The following is a 21,973-nucleotide window of genomic DNA, read 5'->3' as shown; positions in this document are numbered from 1 at the left end:
ATGAGGGAACAGGACAGTGTTTAGTTTCCTCAAACACACAGCATTACAAAATAAAATTTACCGATTTTTTTCTTTGTTTTTTTTTTTTCTTGTTGGAATGTCACGTGAAGCACACACCCCGAGGCTACACACTCCGGTACAGCAGGTGGCGGTAAGCACCTTCAAACGTTGGCTGTAATCCGCCATTAAATGAAGAGAAGCAGCAGCAGTTCCCCTCCGGAGCGGCAGGAGGCGCTCACGGCTCATCCCGTGAGCCTGTCAGCGGAGTGTCATGGCGGCTCCCTGCCGGAGGTTTACCTCACGGTGAAACAGATGAAGACTTTAAGTGGAGGATGATCTGAGAGAAGAAACACGTCAGTGACAGGTGAGACAGAAGCACAGTTTACCTGAGACTGTCTGCGATGACAACAGTTAAAATGGAGCAGCGCGTCAGAGGAGACAGCTGAGAGCCTGTCTCACTGCTCTCATTAGGGTCTGTGGTGATAGAGTGATGACACAGTAGGGCTGCAACGATTAGTCGACTAGTCGATGACTAATCCAATATTAAAATAATCGGTGACTGTTTTAGTTGTCGACTAATCGTTTTGAGTCATTTCTCATAGGAAAGTACCCCATAATACTCTCACATGAGGGGAACTCAAACCCTTCAGCTGAGCAGGAAACAAGACATTAGATGACATCACTTTGGGTTAGGGAGAGACAGACCGACATGTTTCAACATTTTAACACAGTTTTCAACTAATCGAAGAAATAAACGACAGATTAGTCGACAGTGAACATAACGGTTAGTGGCAGCCTGTCACCTGTCGTAGCTGTGCGCAGGTGTAAACACAGGTGAGCCCTGAGGGGTTTTTTGGCACACCTGTTGGTGAGCTAGAGAACAAAGAAACAGGAAACTCACCTTTGTCCACCTGCCTGCCTGCAGGTATGAATGTGATGTCATCAGTGATGCGGGGCGCCCGGCGGCTCGTCCAAGCCAACCCGGCTCTACTCACCAACTTCCTGTCTCGGCCCCTCCTCTGTCCAGCTCGAAGCCCCGCCCCCCGTCTCACCTGTCAACAGACCAGGACTTTGGCCTCCAAACAGGTGAGTCTGAGCGACCGCTGGCAGGAAACGTCCGCCTGCTATTGGCCGGTCATGAACTGCTGGTGATGTCACCTGTTCGTTGTGACATGTTCATGTTCATGACAGTAGATCATAATGAGGACATAAGGAAAATGTATCATGTTGATCTGTTCACACGACGTCTACTGTCCGTCTGTCCGTCCTGGAGGACAGATCCCTCCTCAGTGTCTCTGGGTCCCCGTTCAGGGGAGATTTTCCTGATCAGCTGTGACTGCCGAGGACAGAGTGATGTCATCTGCTGGTTATAAATAAAATAATGATAGTATAATATGTGTTCAGTATGTTACTGTGTCTTCTCTCTCTTTTTCTTCGTACATACATGAAAGATGGTGTGATGTGTCTGCAGGTCAAAGGTCAGAGGAAGGACCAGAAGCACCTGAAGGTCAAAGCTAAAGTGGACAAACAGGAAGTGGAGATCAGGCAGAAGATGACGGTGGCGGCTCTCGCTGAGGCCATGAACAAGGACTTTGGTAAGAAACAAGACAGATCCAGAGAGAGTGCACACTCGCTGTGTCCTCTGATCAGTAACGTTTATACAATGTTTTTTCTGAGCTCAGATCACGTGGTGGAAGCTCTGCTGAACACCACGGTGGACGTGGACTCTCTGGAGCTGGACTCGGTTCTGGAGGAGAGGTGGATCAAGGAGGTGGTGACTCAATCAGGGATGAAGTTCAGATGGGCCAAACTGAGCGAGAGCAGAGAGAGACCCAACCAGGACGTCCACAGGAGGTATGAAGACAGGAAGTCTCTTTAAATCACATGATTTTTACACGTGTTCATTCATAGTGGGTCCGCTCGACTTCAGCGCGCCGCTGCTCAGATTAACACGCAACAGCCAGGGCAGCAACCTCGTAACTGTCAGCGGACAAAACAAACACCCGTCGGCCGACAGCAGAGAAGCCGCGGCAGCTTGATTAGACGACTGATAACGGCCTCTAATTCTGACTTCATGTGAGCCTGAATGACATCATCAGTCCTCTGACTTGTTTGTGTTTGTGTGGGTCATGTGGTCACGGTGACGCCGCTCTCAGTGTATCTGCCACAGCTGTCAAGTGGTGTGCAGACTCACAGACCCATTGTCTTTGCCGCTGAGCACAAACTGACCAATCAGGGGACATCTAGAAACCAACCAACCAATCAGAATTGTGACCTGATCTCTGACCTCTGACCCCTTTAGACCTCCAGCAGACCCGTCCAGCCTGGTGCCACGCCCCCCAGTGGTCACCATCATGGGTCACGTGGATCACGGTAAGACCACCCTGCTGGACAGTCTGAGGAAGAGCCAGATCGTCTCCACGGAGGCCGGAGGGATCACTCAGCACATCGGAGCTTTTCTAGGTAACACACCTGCTCAGTGGTCAAACACACACACACACACACACACACACACACACCTCCATCTGTCCGTCGAGCGAGGCTACAGAGACGTGACAGCAGACAGAAACAGGCGGCCCCGTCGGAGCACTCAAAATATTACACATCATTTTTACATTATTGGTATTATTCAACTTTTAAAGCTGATTGATCACTTCAGTGTCGGCTTTAAAAAACACGTACGTGAGTTGAGTATCTGTGGTGAAGGAGAACTTTAGTGGCCCACAGTTTGTCTTTAAAGTGTCTAAACTAACCAGACTCGTGGGTTTTTTCTTCCAGTTCAGCTGCCTACAGGAGAGACGATCACCTTCCTGGACACACCGGGTCACGCTGCCTTCTCCTCCATGAGAGCCCGCGGCGCTGACGCCACTGACATCGTCATCCTTGTGGTGGCGGCTGACGACGGCGTCATGAACCAGACAGTCGAGTCTATACAGCACGCCAGGAGAGCCAAAGGTAAGATCTTCACCTGGCAGTCACAGCTGAGGGCTGAAAACAGGGCAGGGTTTCTACGTGTTTTTACTGGATTTTTACTGTTTCGGGTGCGTTTCTACTCAGTTGATACGCTGCGTTTATATCACGTTTCTACTCAGTTGATACGCTGCGTTTACATCATATTTCTACTCAGTTGTAACAGTGCGTTTACGTCATGCTTCTACAAAATTGTTACGCTGCATTTACGTCACATTTCTACTCAGTTGTTACGCAGCGTTTACGTCATGCTTCTACACAATTGTTACGCTGCGTTTACGTCATGCTTCTACTCAGTTGTTATGCAGCGTTTACGTCACGTTTCTACTCAGTTGTTACGCTGCGTTTACGTCACGTTTCTACTCAGTTGTTACGCTGCGTTTACGTCATGCTTCTACTCAGTTGTTACGCTGCGTTTATGTCACGTTTCTACTCAGTTGTTTCGCAGCGTTTACGTCACGTTTCTACTCAGTTGTAACAGTGCGTTTACGTCATGCTTCTACTCAGTTGTAACAGTGCGTTTACGTCATGCTTCTACACAATTGTTACGCTGCGTTTATATCACGTTTCTACTCAGTTGTTACGCAGTGTTTACGTCATGCTTCTACACAATTGTTACGCTGCGTTTACGTCATGCTTCTACTCAGTTGTTATGAAGCGTTTACGTCACGTTTCTACTCAGTTGTTACGCTGCGTTTACGTCATGCTTCTACTCAGTTGTTACGCTGCGTTTACGTCACGTTTCTACTCAGTTGTTTCGCAGCATTTACATCACGTTTCTACTCAGTTGTAACAGTGCGTTTACGTCATGCTTCTACTCAGTTGTTATGAAGCGTTTACGTCACGTTTCTACTCAGTTGTTACGCTGCGTTTACGTCATGCTTCTACTCAGTTGTTACGCTGCGTTTACGTTACGTTTCTACTCAGTTGTTTCGCAGCGTTTACGTCACGTTTCTACTCAGTTGTAACAGTGCGTTTACGTCATGCTTCTACTCAGTTGTTACGCTGCGTTTACATCACGTTTCTACTCAGTTGTTACGCTGCGTTTACGTCACGCTTCTACTCAGTTGTAACAGTGCGTTTACGTTAGTGCTGCACGATTTGATAAAAATGTGCGATTGCGATTTTACTGGACAATATTGCGATTACAATATAATAAATAAATGCTATCATGAGTCTTCCTGCTTGATTATCAAGGAAAATGCAGAGAATAAACGCAGTGTTTATTTCCCAACCGAAACATACAAATATTAAGCAGCATAAAATTACAAAACCTACAGTTTTTACAGTACTGGTCTCCAAATAATATTTTCAAATAATAGTTTTGCCTTATTTGAAAATAAAGGTATTTTGTACGAACTTAAAGGCCTTACTGCATTTTGTAAACCGTTTCAGTACTTAATACAAAAAACGAAAAGATTGTACAGCACTGAACTAAAACAGAACAAAGGCAGTAGCACTGTTGTTAACAGCTTTTCTGTACGCATTTTGGTAAACCTTTCATTTAATAAAAACAATTGTACAGTAAAAGAATAAAGGCATTTCTGCAAAGTGCACACAGACACTGCTCGTCTCTCAATATAACAAAGGCAGTCCTTTAAAGTCCGAAGGCTGTGGCCTTTCTGGAGGCATTTCTCATCGAGTACAACAATAAATAAGAGAATACAACATATTCATTAATTAAGACATTACAGGACATTGAAGAGGGGTGTAACATAAAAATCAGTGGTTAACTTCCAAAATGGGGTTCACTTTGTAGCCTACTACAACTTCCTCTAAAAATGACACTGGATATAAAATAAAACGGATCCTTATGGAAGTTCAGTCAGTCACACCCAAACCAATGAAAATGTTCCCACTGTGCATTCTTTTCATGATCAAAATGTACTTCCGTATCCTCTTTCTAAAAGGTTCCACCACTTCAGAGGTTCTTTGACAAAAACAACCAACATATCCACCTTGTGTGGATTCAGACAAGAGCGATGGGCTGATACAACATTACTGCTCGTGCTAAAAGCTCTTTGTGACGCAGAGCTTGTTGCAGATATTTCTGAGCTGGTCTGGACAGCAGAAGGAAATTTATTTTGTGGCACTTCCACCATTTCAACAGATCTTCTTCATGGCCAACACAGGGCATGTAAGTGTGTGTACTGAGTTGAGTAGCCACTGCTCCACTACACTGTGCCATGGGATCAAAGGTGGTTGATGCTGATGCTGTTGTTGGGGTGTGCGTGCTGTTCTGGAAGAAAGTTAAGAAAGTTTGCCTAAAGTTTTCTTCTTGGCTTTAGCTGCAGGTGGATCGTCCACATCCAAGCTATCCTCCTCCACTGCTATGGTGCGCTGCGCTTCAGGCTGCTGCTGCACTGCCATCACCTGTAATGTTAACAAGAAGAATTGAAGTTCTATAACAGTTTAAAATACATCAAAATCTCTTTTAGTTTAACGGTCACACTACATGATAGAACTGGTCAATATACTCCAAAAAATAGAAGAAAAATCATGCCAGCACATAATAACTGATCACCTCACAGATCACTCATTCCTTTATGGTCTTCGTCTCCTCTGTACTCACTCATGTATTCTGTTTGGAACCTGGGGTCAAGGAACGCTGTGATGTTCAGCAGGTCCTGTGTGGCTTGATAGTTTTCATTGAGGTAGTTCAGTGATACTTGGTCAGGTCACTGTCCTCTGCCTCTTCAGCCAGTACGGAGGTGTTCAGAAGATGGACAGTAGGTTTCAGGTATGAATTGTTCAGCTGACAAATCATCAGTGAAGTCTTGGAGTGGGCTGAGAGCCTTGTTTAAAGCTTCCAGGACGTCCAGGTCTTGCCATGAGGGCAGTAGCTGTTGTGTTTTGCGGTCTGTAGAGAGAACCTTGGTCAAAGCACGTTGTTGTTCCAGGACTCTTGCTGTCATTTTCTGCTTGGATCCCCATCATGTCTGTCACCATGGCGTGTTGTGGAAGGTAGAGCTCCCTCTGTGCCTCCCTCAAGGCTTCTCTTTTCCTCCAGCTGTGAGAGAAGTGGCCCACAAGCTTGCTGCATATCCCTGTGGCCCTGTTGGTGCGCTGAGCTTCATCTTTTACAGCACTTTCTATCAAAGAGAGGAGTGAAAAAGACAGCCATGAGCTTTTCTTATCCTCTACAGGTTCAGAGAAACATGTCGTATCATCTGAAACAACTTGGAGGCTTATGCAGTAGTAAAGGTCGTTGTTAGTGTGTGTGTGTGTGTACAGTACAAAACAGCCTCTGTCAGATGTGTTTGTGCCTTTTGTGAAAGTTTGTCTTCAATAATTTGACTTTCAGGAAGTAGAGAGCACAGGGATCATTTTTAAAATGTTTGGTTTTTTATACCTGAAATATTTTAGTTTTATTTTATTTTGCATGATGTTTGAATTGTTTATTGTCTAACAGTTTGAATTTGGGAGCAACCTTTGACTTCTTGTGAGTCCTTTCTGGCCTGGATGAGTCAGCAGTGTTTCCATTCAGTGTTGATTTGAGCATCTGAATCTGATCAACTCAACAGAATTTTGGTTCCTTTTAAAAGATTTTAGGAACACATTAACACAAATAGCAAAACATTTACAGAAAGACAATTACCAGTGGCCAGAGAGCAGTTTGAGACTATGGAGGGTTGATGATGCAGTTTCAGTTTGGTCGAATAATATTAGTTATAACGAGATACAGATAAAACATAGAAACAGTGAACATGGCAGATGTGTAGTGTAGAAACCAGTAGCAAGATGGAGCCTGTGGCCAAACAGCAGAATCTTTGCCAGTTATTAAGCTGCACCGCCTTCATGATGTTACTAGCGTAGTCTGTAGTGATGGTAACCTGTCGCTCGTCACACAGGTGCCACGCTGCCAAAGCCTCCCTCAGGTCCGATGCAGTCTTATCTCCGGTGTGGTCCTGAGAGAAGTACGATGTTTGTAGGCAGCTGCTTTTAAGCTCAAAGTCATCATCGACAAAGTGAACCGTCAGACTTAAGTGAGGCTCCGCGGTCGTGCTTGACCACAGGTCTGTTGTGGTTGAGTAGAACGTCACTGTAGCCATTTCTACTTGAACTTCACCACGGCGTTGGTTGTAGAGCTCGGGGATAGCAACGTGAGAGAAAAAGTTCTGTGAGGGTAGCTGATACCTTCTGTGCAGTGTACCGACCGTTTTCCGATACTCCTCCTTGTTAACTGTACGTATGGGCACCATGTCTCGTGCCCTGCGTCTCTTTGAGGTCGTGACGTATGGCGTGACACTTGCAGATGTTTGCGTAACTGTGCTTGGATGTTGTTGTATGAGACTCTGGTGTCTTTCAGTTGTCTCTTTGTCTTTAATGTTCCTACTTCTCTCTGTGCTGTCTCAAGTGCTGATATAGACTGGTCGTGTTGCCGCGGGACGTGGCGACTTTAACTTTTAATGTTTTACACAGCACGTCTTTCTGTCCAGCATCGCCGTACCTGAATCCAAAGTATCGCCATGTAACAGACATTTTTTTCGCCACTAACTCAGCCTGTTCATGGTCGAGCTTGTGCTCTTCTTCAGCGTCTGTGTTGGTCACTGCTGCACACCGGCTGGTCACCTGACCATATGTGCTGCACACAGCAGGATAGCCACACACTACAGGAGAGGCAGTCACGTTCACAGGCACACACGTTAACATTTATTTACATTAAATCCTAAATTGCAGCCTTTTTTATGTAATCGCACAGCCTGACATCGTGATTGCGATTAGATGAATCGTGCAGCACTAGTTTACGTCATGTTTCTACTCAGTCGTTACGCTGTGTTTACGTTAAGTTTTTACAGTTTTTGATAGTCGGAGAATCGTCAGTCGCTTCACCTCGAGCAGTCTTTTTTTTTCTAGTGTGCTGTGTCGTGTTCTTCTTTTTTTTTTAAAGATATTTTTTGGGCCATTTTGCCTTTAATGGACAGGACAGGTAAGCGTGAAGGGAGAGAGAGAGGGAGTGACATGCAGCAAAGGGCCACAGGCTGGATTCGAACCTGGGTCACTGCAGCAACAGCCTTGTACATGGGGCGCCTGCTCTACCACTAAGCCACCGACGCCCCTGTGTCGTGTTCTTCTGAGGACATTCTGGTCTCCAGCGATCTTGACTTTCACGGCACTCTTTGGTACAGACAGACGTGATACAGCTCACAGATACTTAAGACGACAGTTTCTGATCGTGTTTGATATCTGATTGGTTGTTAGCGTCGCTAGCTGTTTTGCTTCACTACACGAGTGCTGCTGTTACATCGACAAGTTGAATATTTGTATTAAACAGCCAAATCTGATTCGGCTGACGTGATCCTGAGTCGAGCAACGCTCCAGTTTTTACTGCATGTTTCTGTTGTGTTTCAGTGCCGATGATTGTGGCGGTGAATAAGTGTGACAAGCCTCAGGCCGACCCTCAGAGAGTCAAACAGGAGCTGCTGGCTCATGATGTCGTCTGTGAGGAGTTTGGAGGAGACGTTCAGGCGATCCACATCTCTGCTCTCAAGGTGAACGACTGTAAATAAATCATTAGTACAGGATCGATCCACTGTGGCGCCCCCTGCAGGCCGCCAGCAGCTGTGTTTGGAGGTGAGGTCACAGTTACCTCAGGTGATGACAGTGTTGTTGTCGACAGGGCGACAACCTGCTGGCTCTGACGGAGGCCACGGTGGCGCTGGCGGAAGTTTTGGAGTTGAAGGCAGAACCCAGTGGCACCGTGGAGGGACTCGTCATCGAGAGTCGCACCGACAAAGGCAAAGGGTGAGTCATCAGTACGTAACTCTGGTTCTTTGGGTTCTAGATGACCTACAGAGACAGGATGTAGCTCTGGTTCTATGAGTTCTAGATGACCTACAGAGACAGGATGTAACTCTGGTTCTATGAGTTCTAGATGACCTGCAGAGACAGGATGTAGCTCTGGTTCTATGAGTTCTAGATGACCTACAGAGACAGGATGTAACTCTGGTTCTATGAGTTCTAGATGACCTACAGAGACAGGATGTAACTCTGGTTCTATGAGTTCTAGATGACCTACAGAGGCAGGATGTAACTCTGGTTCTATGAGTTCTAGATGACCTACAGAGACAGGATGTAACTCTGGTTCTATGAGTTCTAGATGACCTGCAGAGACAGGATGTAGCTCTGGTTCTATGAGTTCTAGATGACCTGCAGAGACAGGATGTAACTCTGGTTCTATGAGTTCTAGATGACCTACAGAGACAGGATGTAACTCTGGTTCTATGAGTTCTAGATGACCTACAGAGACAGGATGTAGCTCTGGTTCTATGAGTTCTAGATGACCTACAGAGACAGGATGTAACTCTGGTTCTATGAGTTCTAGATGACCTACAGAGACAGGATGTAACTCTGGTTCTATGAGTTCTAGATTACCTACAGAGACAGGATGTAACTCTGGTTCTATGAGTTCTAGATGACCTACAGAGACAGGATGTAACTCTGGTTCTATGAGTTCTAGATTACCTACAGAGACAGGATGTAACTCTGGTTCTATGAGTTCTAGATGACCTGCAGAGACAGGATGTAACTCTGGTTCTATGAGTTCTAGATGACCTGCAGAGACAGGATGTAGCTCTGGTTCTATGAGTTCTAGATGACCTGCAGAGACAGGATGTAACTCTGGTTCTATGAGTTCTAGATGACCTACAGAGACAGGATGTAACTCTGGTTCTATGAGTTCTAGATGACCTGCAGAGACAGGATGTAGCTCTGGTTCTATGAGTTCTAGATGACCTACAGAGACAGGATGTAACTCTGGTTCTATGAGTTCTAGATGACCTACAGAGACAGGATGTAACTCTGGTTCTATGAGTTCTAGATGACCTACAGAGACAGGATGTAACTCTGGTTCTATGAGTTCTAGATGACCTGCAGAGACAGGATGTAGCTCTGGTTCTATGAGTTCTAGATGACCTACAGAGACAGGATGTAACTCTGGTTCTATGAGTTCTAGATGACCTACAGAGGCAGGATGTAACTCTGGTTCTATGAGTTCTAGATTACCTACAGAGACAGGATGTAACTCTGGTTCTATGAGTTCTAGATGACCTGCAGAGACAGGATGTAACTCTGGTTCTATGAGTTCTAGATGACCTACAGAGACAGGATGTAACTCTGGTTCTATGAGTTCTAGATGACCTGCAGAGGCAGGATGTAACTCTGGTTCTATGAGTTCTAGATTACCTACAGAGACAGGATGTAACTCTGGTTCTATGAGTTCTAGATGACCTGCAGAGACAGGATGTAACTCTGGTTCTATGAGTTCTAGATGACCTGCAGAGACAGGATGTAACTCTGGTTCTATGAGTTCTAGATGACCTACAGAGACAGGATGTAACTCTGGTTCTATGAGTTCTAGATGACCTGCAGAGACAGGATGTAACTCTGGTTCTATGAGTTCTAGATGACCTGCAGAGACAGGATGTAGCTCTGGTTCTATGAGTTCTAGATGACCTACAGAGACAGGATGTAACTCTGGTTCTATGAGTTCTAGATTACCTACAGAGACCGGATGTAGCTCTGGTTCTATGAGTTCTAGATGACCTACAGAGACAGGATGTAACTCTGGTTCTATGAGTTCTAGATGACCTACAGAGGCAGGATGTAACTCTGGTTCTATGAGTTCTAGATTACCTACAGAGACAGGATGTAACTCTGGTTCTTTGAGTTCTAGATGACCTACAGAGACAGGATGTAACTCTGGTTCTATGAGTTCTAGATGACCTACAGAGGCAGGATGTAACTCTGGTTCTATGAGTTCTAGATTACCTACAGAGACAGGATGTAACTCTGGTTCTTTGAGTTCTAGATTACCTACAGAGACAGGATGTAACTCTGGTTCTATGAGTTCTAGATGACCTACAGAGGCAGGATGTAACTCTGGTTCTTTGGGTTCTAGATGACCTACAGAGACAGGATGTAACTCTGGTTCTATGAGTTCTAGATGACCTACAGAGACAGGATGTAACTCTGGTTCTATGAGTTCTAGATGACCTACAGAGACAGGATGTAACTCTGGTTCTATGAGTTCTAGATGACCTGCAGAGACAGGATGTAACTCTGGTTCTGTGTGTCCCCTCAGTCCTGTAACAACCGCCATCGTCCAGCGGGGGACGCTGAAGCGAGGTTGTGTCCTGGTGGCAGGGAAGAGTTGGGCTAAAGTTCGTTTCATGTTTGATGAGAACGGGCGAGCAGTGAAGGAGGCAGGGCCGAGCATGGCAGTGGAGGTGGTCGGCTGGAAGGAGTTGCCGTCTGCTGGTGAGGTCATCCTGGAGGTCGAGTCTGAGGTGAGAACAAAACTCTTCAACCCTCCAGTCCCCCTCGGACGGAAAACGTTCTTTTCAGTCATTTTTCAGTTTTTAGTTTTTGATAACTTTGGCTGTGTTCATGCCGATAACATGACATTTGGTCAGAAACCTTATTTTTGGTGATATTTTTGAAATTTTAAAGCCGCTCCTAAATCAGGCCTAAAATACACAAATGGCAACCTTTTACGACCCCTCGCCCTCTCGGATGAAAAATGTCCCCATTGAAACCCATTAAAACGACATTTTTTGATTCCCCTTCAATTTACATAAAAAACGTGATTTTTTTTCTATTTCTGGCAGTCAGGTTGGTTAGAGAGACCCAAGAATGGTAAAACAAAACAACAAAAAAACCCCCCAGATGGGCCAATTTCCATTTTTGGGGTTCTGCTCTCTTTTCAATGCAATTCCTGGTTTGGCCACTTGAAGCACTGTAGGCCCCTAACAGGGAGGGCAAATGCAGAGTAGATCAAAAATGGTCTTGCTGTGCTCACAAGGATGTGACAGTGTGGTCTGTATAAAAATATTAGTTTGTGTGTGTGTGTGTGTGTGTGTGTGTTTGTGTGTGTGTGTACGTGGACTCAAAATGTCAAATGTCACACAATGTCAAATCCCTGTGTGAAAATATAGCTAAATGTAAAACCATAAATTCCGTATTTGTTCATCACATCCTCATGGCAACTTAGAAACATGAATTTGATGAACATGTCAGAGCACCTGGAGGAAACCCACACTGACACGGGGAGAACATGTCAGAGCACCTGGAGGAAACCCACGCTGACATGGGGAGAACATGTCAGAGCACCTGGAGGAAACCCACGCTGACACAGGGAGAACATGTCAGAGCACCTGGAGGAAACCCACGCTGACACAGGGAGAACATGTGAGAGCACCTGGAGGAAACCCACACTGACACAGGGAGAACATGTCAGAGCACCTGGAGGAAACCCACACTGACACGGGGAGAACATGTCAGAGCACCTGGAGGAAACCCACGCTGACATGGGGAGAACATGTCAGAGCACCTGTAGGAAACCCACGCTGACACGGGGAGAACATGTCAGAGCACCTGGAGGAAACCCACGCTGACACAGGGAGAACATGTCAGAGCACCTGGAGGAAACCCACGCTGACACAGGGAGAACATGTGAGAGCACCTGGAGGAAACCCACACTGACACGGGGAGAACATGTGGGAGCACCTGGAGGAAACCCACGCTGACACGGGGAGAACATGTCAGAGCACCTGGAGGAAACCCACGCTGACACAGGGAGAACATGTGAGAGCACCTGGAGGAAACCCACACTGACACGAGGAGAACATGTGAGAGCACCTGGAGGAAACCCACGCTGACACGGGGAGAACATGTCAGAGCACCTGGAGGAAACCCACGCTGACACAGGGAGAACATGTCAGAGCACCTGGAGGAAACCCACGCTGACACAGGGAGAACATGTGGGAGCACCTGGAGGAAACCCACGCTGACACGGGGAGAACATGTCAGAGCACCTGGAGGAAACCCACGCTGACACGGGGAGAACATGTCAGAGCACCTGGAGGAAACCCACACTGACACAGGGAGAACATGTCAGAGCACCTGGAGGAAACCCACACTGACACAGGGAGAACATGTCAGAGCACCCACAACAGCATGAAATTTCCTTTAGGTTTTACAGATTTCAGGGATATGAAGCGTTTGAAGATACTCCAGTTTGTGTTCCACCACATGATGCTCATGATGTCAAACAGTGACCCGCTGTGTGCGTGCAGGACGTCAGAGCGTGTTTCCTGGCGCTGTCTTTAGCAGTAGTTACTGTAAATCTGAGGAAGTGAGTTTGGTGATGTTGCTCAGAGGACTGCTGTGACTTGTGAAACTCACAGGATGATGATTGGTCAAATTTAAAGATGTGGTGACTGGACGATATTTCAGGGTCGCACAGAATTCACAGTGATTGGTTGAATGTGTGTTAAATGGCTGTGATGTCAGCGTGTGGATGCTGCGCAGCCAATAAACTATGTGTTTGTCGCCGAGCAGCAGCGAGCGAGGGAGGTGTTGGAGTGGAGGAGGTACAAGGAGGAGCAGCAGAAGCTTCAGGAGGAGCAGAGCGTCATCGAACTCAAACAGAAACTACACCTGGAGGAGTACAGGAAGGAGAGGGAGGGGCTAAGTCACCTGAGCTGGAGGAAGAGGAAGTCTCTTCTCTACCGAGCCAACCGGGTCAAATTCGCCATGAGGCCGAGCGAGAGGGTGGAGAGAGACGAGATGAGCTTGCCGCTCATTGTCAAAGGTACACACACACACACACACACACACACAGCTGGGCTCTGATAGGCTGCTCTCCTGTGAAATCACAGTGAGGTCACAGCAGTCACAGGGCTTAAAGTTCTCTGCTGCTGAGTGGACGCACGCCGTCTCTGTCTCAGAGAATCATGTTGTGTCTGTGTCCTACGAGGGCGGAGCTAAGATGCAAGGAAGAGGTGAAGGACATGTGGGTGTGAGATCAGATATTGGGATGAACCCAGAACATTTAGATGAGTTACGTGTTCCAGCTGACATTTAACCAGTGTTAGTGGACGTGCAGTGTGACTTGTAAAGAAAGAAAGGCGCTATACAAATGCAGGTCCATCTACCATCTTTTGGTGAACGCCACCTTCTCTCCAGTCTTCCTCCTGACCCCTGAACACATCTCAGACAAACAAGGTTTGTTTACTTTCCCTCAGCGGACCACCTGCGACAGGTGTCCTGTCTCTGTTTGTAGCTGTACTCAGGTAGTTTGAGGAAAGCATTAAAAACACAAATAGAGCCGTTTTGGATTTTATAAGAAACAATTGAAATTATCGTTGACTGTTAATCTGCAGTTAATTATCAGTAAATACGGTAAATTCTATCCACACACAGACATGAGCTGTTTGTATTAACTAAACACGGGGAGTGAGTTCCTTTGACCTTTGACCTTCAGGTGACGTGGACGGGTCGGTGGAGGCCATCCTCAACATCCTGGACGGTTATGACGCTCAGCAGCAGTGTCAGCTGGAAGTGATTCACTTTGGCATCGGAGACGTCTCAGAGAACGACGTCAACATGGCCGACACGTTCAAAGGTACAACCTGCAGCGTAAAGTGGATTTATACCTGTGTGTCAGCTCTACGCAGAACCTACGCACGCGTCTGTGTCACTGCACTTCCACCTCCAGAACACTGACGGCGGTGGAGTTTCTGTGAAGTGCTGTAAAGTTTGACTGATTCAAAACACAGATTAAACACACATCGTCGTATGTCTGCTGTAAAGCGCTCTGAGGCATATTGTGATTTGTGATATTAGCTTTATAAATAAAAATGATTTGAACTGAAATTAAACACACATTAAACAATTTATTGTTTCTTATCTGTGAAATTAAAGTAAATCAAAGCTTTGTTTCCACTGAGGGAAATGGTTTCAGCTCACAGAGACAGACAGGAGGTCTGCGCCACTGTGACACTGTGGAGTTACATCTCTGGGGAGGTGCACGTCAGGCTGCGGTGTGGGGTACGGCGTAGGTTCCATGTTGATTCAGAGCCTCCACCAAAGTTAGGGCGTCGAGTCATTGCAGAAGTTGCCTTATCTGGGATTTACACTCCACCTGCCCCATAGCCTGACGTGCACCTCCCCAGAGATGTAACTCCACAGTGTCACAGTGACGCAGACCTCCTGTCTGTCTCTGTGAGCTGAAACCATTTCCCTCAGTGGAAACAAAGCTTTGATTTACTTTAATTTCACAGATAAGAAACAATAAATTGTGAAGACAATTGTAATGCTTTGCTCCAGCAACATGTAAAGCGATAAACCGTCCAGCCGCTCACGCCTGTTATTCATAAATACAGTTGTTATTTTCATCCAGTCATACAAACTGGGATTCATGTGATGAATGAGTCGACTGGTTCATTAAACTTTTGAATCTCAGCTCTGATTCAGTCTGAAACTGCAGATTAAAACCAGGAACACCAGTGGGGCTGAAACCCAGAACCTGTCCTGACAGGAACTGTCTCTGACCCTCTCTCCTCTTCGTCAGGTTCCATTTATGGCTTTAACGTGGCAGCCAGCAAATCCATCCAGCAGCTGGCGGAGAGGCGTGGCATCCCACTGCGACTGCACACTGTCATCTACAAACTGATCGATGAGCTGAAGGACGAGCTGAGCGGAAAACTGCCTCCAGTCGTCTCTGAAAACGTCATCGGTGAGAAAACTATTAAATGTTGGTGTTGATAAGCTCAGAACCAGCTGATGTTTTTCTTCTGTAGATTAAATTCAGACAGCAGATGTATGACTGACATTTGAAAAGGTGAATGAAATGAGTGGACGTCCCCACAGTGTCTCCTATCAGTAGAGAATAATCTGTCCACTCAGATTTGTCTTCAGTGACTCTCGATCAGTACTGAACCACAGTAATGTTGAGTCAGTCCTCTGCAGTCCACTCAGTGGCCAGTGTTTGTGAGGTAACGAGGTACAGCTAGTTCGTATGGGTTGATAGTAAACAAGATGGTGTGTCGGTCAGGACACAGGAATGAAGAGGAGGAGACGTGCTATCTTCTCAGGATTGACTTCCAGCTGTATTTATTTTCCTTTGACACTCAGTATTGTCATCAGTCTGAAATAACAAATAAACCAACATTAAGTACTGTATCTTAACATAAACCCAACACAAGTTACTGTGAAGCAAGAATAAAGGATTATCTATATATGTGTACCAAAATAAATGTAGGTTCATTAGACATAAATAAACTCTCCATGATAAACAACATTACAACATAAATATATCAATCAGCATCACAACGCTCCCCTTTAATAGAAACAGTAACCTACAGTTACACAAATAACCCTAAAGAGTAACCTGGGTTACAATCAAATAACATACTGTTCAGAGAAAAAACTAAACCTCACACATACATCCTCACCCAGGTCATACACAGGACAACAGCGACGCTGTGTGGCGAAAAAAAGGTACTGCGTAATGGCATCCACACAACGCACATTTCCTTCCTACATGGAAACGACATTAACCTTTCATAAACATAATAATCAAGACGGACTTACTTTCCGTCATTGACTCGACACTCGGAGTGCCATATAAGGAGGAACAAGGATGTCTGTCATCTTAGGTACGTCCAAACTGCACTGTGATGTGCACCGCACTTACACTCACTCCGATACACAGTAGCCAACACAAAGGAAAAAACTCGCGGACACATACGTCATTTCCTACCACCTAATTAACATGCATACTGACGTGATGAGCACACACAAATGTCCAAGCTCTTTCATACAGTCAGACTGAAGAGGTCCAAATTGTGACATAGTGACTGTACAGACGGACCTTATGTTTCTGTAGTGAAGTCTGAAGAAGAGCTCTGAACTTCATCAGATGCATTATTGGAACCTGTTCCTGTTTAAATCTGCACACACACGTGTCTTTACATGAAGTGTAACTCTCCAAACCACACCATGTGTCCTTTATGTCAATAATATGGAAAAACAAAACTGACACCTGACAGGAAGTGGGTTGTCTCTGCTCATCTAGGTGAGGCAACGGTGCTCACCATCTTTGACGTCTCTGTTGGGAAGAAGAAGGTCACCGTTGCCGGCTGTCGGGTTCAGAAAGGTCAACTGGACCGTCGACTCAAGTTCAGACTGATCCGCGGCCAAGACACCATCTGGGAGGGTGAATCACACCTGCGCCTGTCACACCTGCGCCTGTCACACATGCACCTGTCACACCTGCACCTGTCACACCTGTATCTGTCACACCTGCGCCTGTCACACCTGTATGTGTCTCACCTGCGCCTGTCACACCTGCACCTGTCACACCTGCGCCTGTCACACCTGTATCTGTCTCACCTGCGCCTGTCACACCTGCACCTGTCACACCTGCGCCTGTCACACCTGTATCTGTCTCACCTGCGCCTGTCACACCTGTATGTGTCCCACCTGCGCCTGTCACACCTGCGCCTGTCACACCTGTATCTGTCACACTTGTATGTGTCACACCTGTATGTGTCTCACCTGCGCCTGTCACACCTGTATCTGTCACACCTGCGCCTGTCACACCTGTATCTGTCACACCTGTATCTGTTACACCTGCGCCTGTCACACCTGTATCTCTCACGTGCGCCTGTTACTGTTTTATCATACTATACTACGACTTTTTTATCATACTATACTACGACTTTTTTTTATCATACTATACTACGACTTTTTTATCATACTATACTACGACTTTTTTTATCATACTATACTATGACTTTATCATACTATACTGACTTTTTTTATCATACTATACTACGACTTTTTTTTATCATACTATACTATGACTTTATCATACTATACTGACTTTTTTTATCATACTATACTATGATTTTATCATACTATACTGACTTTTTTTTATCATACTATACTACGACTTTTTTTATCATACTATATTTTGACTTTTTTAAATCCTACTATGCTACTTTTTTTTTATCATACTATGACTTTTTTTATCATACTATACTATGACTTTTTTTTATCATACTATACTATGACTTTTTTTTATCATACTATACTATGACTTTTTTTTATCATACTATACTATGACTTTATCATACTATACTGACTTTTTTTTTATCATACTATACTATGACTTTATCATACTATACTGACTTTTTTTTTATCATACTATACTATGACTTTATCATACTATACTGACTTTTTTTTATCATACTATATTTTGACTTTTTTAAATCCTACTATGCTACTTTTTTTTTTATCATACTATGACTTTTTTTTATCATACTATACTATGACTTTTTTTTATCATACTATACTATGACTTTATCATACTATACTGACTTTTTTATCATACTATACTATGACTTTATCATACTATACTGACTTTTTTTATCATACTATATTTTGACTTTTTTAAATCCTACTATGCTACTTTTTTTTTTATCATACTATGACTTTTTTAAATCATACTATACTACGACTTTTTTATCATACTATACTATGACTTTTTTTTATCATACTATACTGACTTTTTTTTATCATACTATGACTTTTTTTTATCATACTATACTATGACTTTTTTATCATACTATACTATGACTTTTTTTTTTATCATACTATACTGACTTTTTTTTTATCATACTATACTGACTTTTATCATACTATACTATGACTTTTTTATCATATTTTTTTTAATCATACTATACTGTGACTTTTTTATCATACTATACTTTGACTTTTTTATCATACTATACTGACTTTTTTTATCATACTATGACTTTTTTTTAAATCATACTATACTGTGACTTTTTAATCATACTATACTTTGACTTTTTTATCATACTATACTATGACTTTTTTTTATCATACTATGACTTTTTTTTTAATCATACTATACTATGATTTTTTTTTATCATACTATACTTTGACTTTTTTATCATACTATACTATGACTTTTTTTTTAATCATACTATACTATGATTTTTTTTATCATACTATACTATGACTTTTTTTTATCATACTATGACTTTTTTATCATACTATGACTTTTTTTTTATCATACTATACTGACTTTTTTTATCATACTATACTATGACCTTTTTATCATACTATACTGACTTTTTTTTATCATACTATACTATGACTTTTTTATCATACTATACTGACTTTTTTTTATCATACTATATTTTGACTTTTTTAAATCCTACTATGCTACTTTTTTTTATCATACTATACTATGACTTTTTTAAATCATACTATACTACGACTTTTTTATCATACTATACTACGACTTTTTTATCATACTATACTATGACTTTTTTTTAATCATACTATACTGACTTTTTTTTATCATACTATGACTTTTTTTATCATACTATACTATGACTTTTTTATCATACTATACTATGACTTTTTTTTATCATACTATACTGACTTTTTTTTATCATACTATACTGACTTTTATCATACTATACTATGACTTTTTTATCATATTTTTTTTAATCATACTATACTGTGACTTTTTTATCATACTATACTTTGACTTTTTTATCATACTATACTGACTTTTTTTTATCATACTATGACTTTTTTTTAATCATACTATACTGTGACTTTTTAATCATACTATACTGTGACTTTTTAATCATACTATACTTTGACTTTTTTATCATACTATACTATGACTTTTTTTTATCATACTATGACTTTTTTTTAATCATACTATACTATGATTTTTTTTATCATACTATACTATGACTTTTTTTTATCATACTATACTGACTTTTTTTTATCATACTATGACTTTTTTATCATACTATGACTTTTTTTTAATCATACTATACTATGATTTTTTTTATCATACTATACTATGACTTTTTTTTATCATACTATACTGACTTTTTTTTATCATACTATGACTTTTTTATCATACTATGACTTTTTTTATCATACTATACTGACTTTTTTTTATCATACTATACTATGACCTTTTTATCATACTATACTATGACTTTTTTTTATCATACTATACTGACTTTTTTTTATCATACTATACTGACTTTTATCATACTATACTATGACTTTTTTTATCATACTATACTGACTTTTATCATACTATACTATGACTTTTTTTTTTATCATTTTTTTTAATCATACTATACTGTGACTTTTTTATCATACTATACTTTGACTTTTTTATCATACTATACTATGACTTTTTTTTTTATCATACTATGACTTTTTTTTAATCATACTATACTATGATTTTTTTTTATCATACTATACTATGACTTTTTTTATCATACTATACTGACTTTTTTTTTATCATACTATGACTTTTTTTTATCATACTATACTGACTTTTTTTTATCATACTATACTATGACCTTTTTATCATACTATACTGACTTTTTTTTATCATACTATACTATGACCTTTTTATCATACTATACTGACTTTTATCATACTATACTATGACTTTTTTATCATTTTTTTTAATCATACTATACTGTGACTTTTTTATCATACTATACTATGACTTTTTTTTATCATACTATACTGACTTTTATCATACTATACTATGACTTTTTTATCATTTTTTTAATCATACTATACTGTGACTTTTTTATCATACTATACTTTGACTTTTTTATCATACTATACTATGACTTTTTTTTATCATACTATACTATGACTTTTTTTTTTATCATACTATGACTTTTTTTAATCATACTATACTATGACTTTTTTATCATACTATACTATGACTTTTTTTTATCATACTATACTGACTTTTTTAATCATACTATACTATGACTTTTTTATCATTTTTTTTAATCATACTATACTGTGACTTTTTTATCATACTATACTTTGACTTTTTTATCATACTATACTATGACTTTTTTTTATCATACTATGACTTTTTTTAATCATACTATACTATGATTTTTTTTTATCATACTATACTATGACTTTTTTTAATCATACTATGATTTTTTATCATACTTTTTTTAATCATACTATACTGTGATTTTTTTATCATACTATACTATGACTTTTTTTTTAATCATACTATACTATGACTTTTTTTTATTATACTATACTGACTTTTTTAATCATACTATACTATGACTTTTTTTAATCATACTATACTGTGACTTTTTTTTTATCATACTATACTGACTTTTTTTAATCATACTATACTGTGACTTTTTTTTTATCATACTATACTATGACTTTTTTTTTAATCATACTATGACTTTCTTTAATCATACTATACTTTGACTTTTTTTTATCATACTATACTATGATTTTTTTATCATACTATACTATGACTTTTTTTTAATCATACTATGACTTTCTTTAATCATACTATACTTTGACTTTTTTTATCATACTATACTATGACTTTTTTTAATCATACTATGACTTTCTTTAATCATACTATACTTTGACTTTTTTTATCATACTATACTTTGACTTTTTTTTATCATACTATACTATGACTTTTTTTTTAATCATACTATGACTTTTTATCATACTTTTTTTAATCATACTATACTTTGACTTTTTTTTATCATACTATACTGACTTTTTTTATCATACTATACTTTGACTTTTTTTTAATCATACTATACTATGACTTTTATCATACTTTTTTTTTAATCATACTATACTGACTTTTTTTTTTATCATCCTATACCATGACTTTTTTAATCATACTATACTTTGACTTTTTATCATACTATACTATTTTTTTTTTATCATACTATACTATGACTTTTTTTAATCATACTATACCATGACTTTTTTATCATACTATACTATGATTTTTTTTAATCATACTATACTATGACTTTTTTTAATCATACTATACTATGACTTTTTTTAATCATACTATATTATGACTTTTTTTTATCATACTATACTATGACTTTTTTATCATACTATGATTTTTTTTTTATCATACTATACTATGACTTTTTTTAATCATACTATATTATGATTTTTTTATCATACTTTTTTTTTATCATACTATACTGACTATTTTTTATCATACTATACTTTGACTTTATCATACTATACTATGATTTTTTTATCATACTTTTTTTTAATCATACTATACTATGACTTTTTTTTAAATCATACTATACTATGATTTTTAATAACATTT

At 40.8% G+C, this 21,973-nt stretch overlaps 1 protein-coding gene across 1 annotated transcript in view; it reads left to right on the top strand.

Moving 5' to 3' along the window:
- Positions 1 to 227: 227 nt before the first annotated feature.
- mtif2 (mitochondrial translational initiation factor 2) overlaps positions 228 to 21,973 on the top strand; it is a 22,144-nt gene continuing 398 nt past the window's right edge. The window contains exons 1-13 of the mRNA XM_049570880.1: positions 228 to 364; positions 926 to 1,086; positions 1,472 to 1,595; positions 1,683 to 1,854; positions 2,303 to 2,463; positions 2,779 to 2,955; positions 8,323 to 8,462; positions 8,591 to 8,715; positions 11,054 to 11,258; positions 13,312 to 13,564; positions 14,237 to 14,377; positions 15,326 to 15,490; positions 16,832 to 16,972. Coding sequence (XP_049426837.1) covers positions 928 to 1,086; positions 1,472 to 1,595; positions 1,683 to 1,854; positions 2,303 to 2,463; positions 2,779 to 2,955; positions 8,323 to 8,462; positions 8,591 to 8,715; positions 11,054 to 11,258; positions 13,312 to 13,564; positions 14,237 to 14,377; positions 15,326 to 15,490; positions 16,832 to 16,972 — 1,963 coding nt within the window. The 5' untranslated portion in view covers positions 228 to 364; positions 926 to 927. The remainder of the gene's footprint in view (positions 365 to 925; positions 1,087 to 1,471; positions 1,596 to 1,682; positions 1,855 to 2,302; positions 2,464 to 2,778; positions 2,956 to 8,322; positions 8,463 to 8,590; positions 8,716 to 11,053; positions 11,259 to 13,311; positions 13,565 to 14,236; positions 14,378 to 15,325; positions 15,491 to 16,831; positions 16,973 to 21,973) is intronic.

This window comes from Epinephelus fuscoguttatus, linkage group LG3 (genome assembly GCF_011397635.1).
Source record: "Epinephelus fuscoguttatus linkage group LG3, E.fuscoguttatus.final_Chr_v1".
NCBI classification, from domain to species: Eukaryota; Metazoa; Chordata; class Actinopteri; order Perciformes; family Serranidae; genus Epinephelus; species Epinephelus fuscoguttatus.
This window is presented reverse-complemented; position numbering and strand designations above follow the sequence as displayed.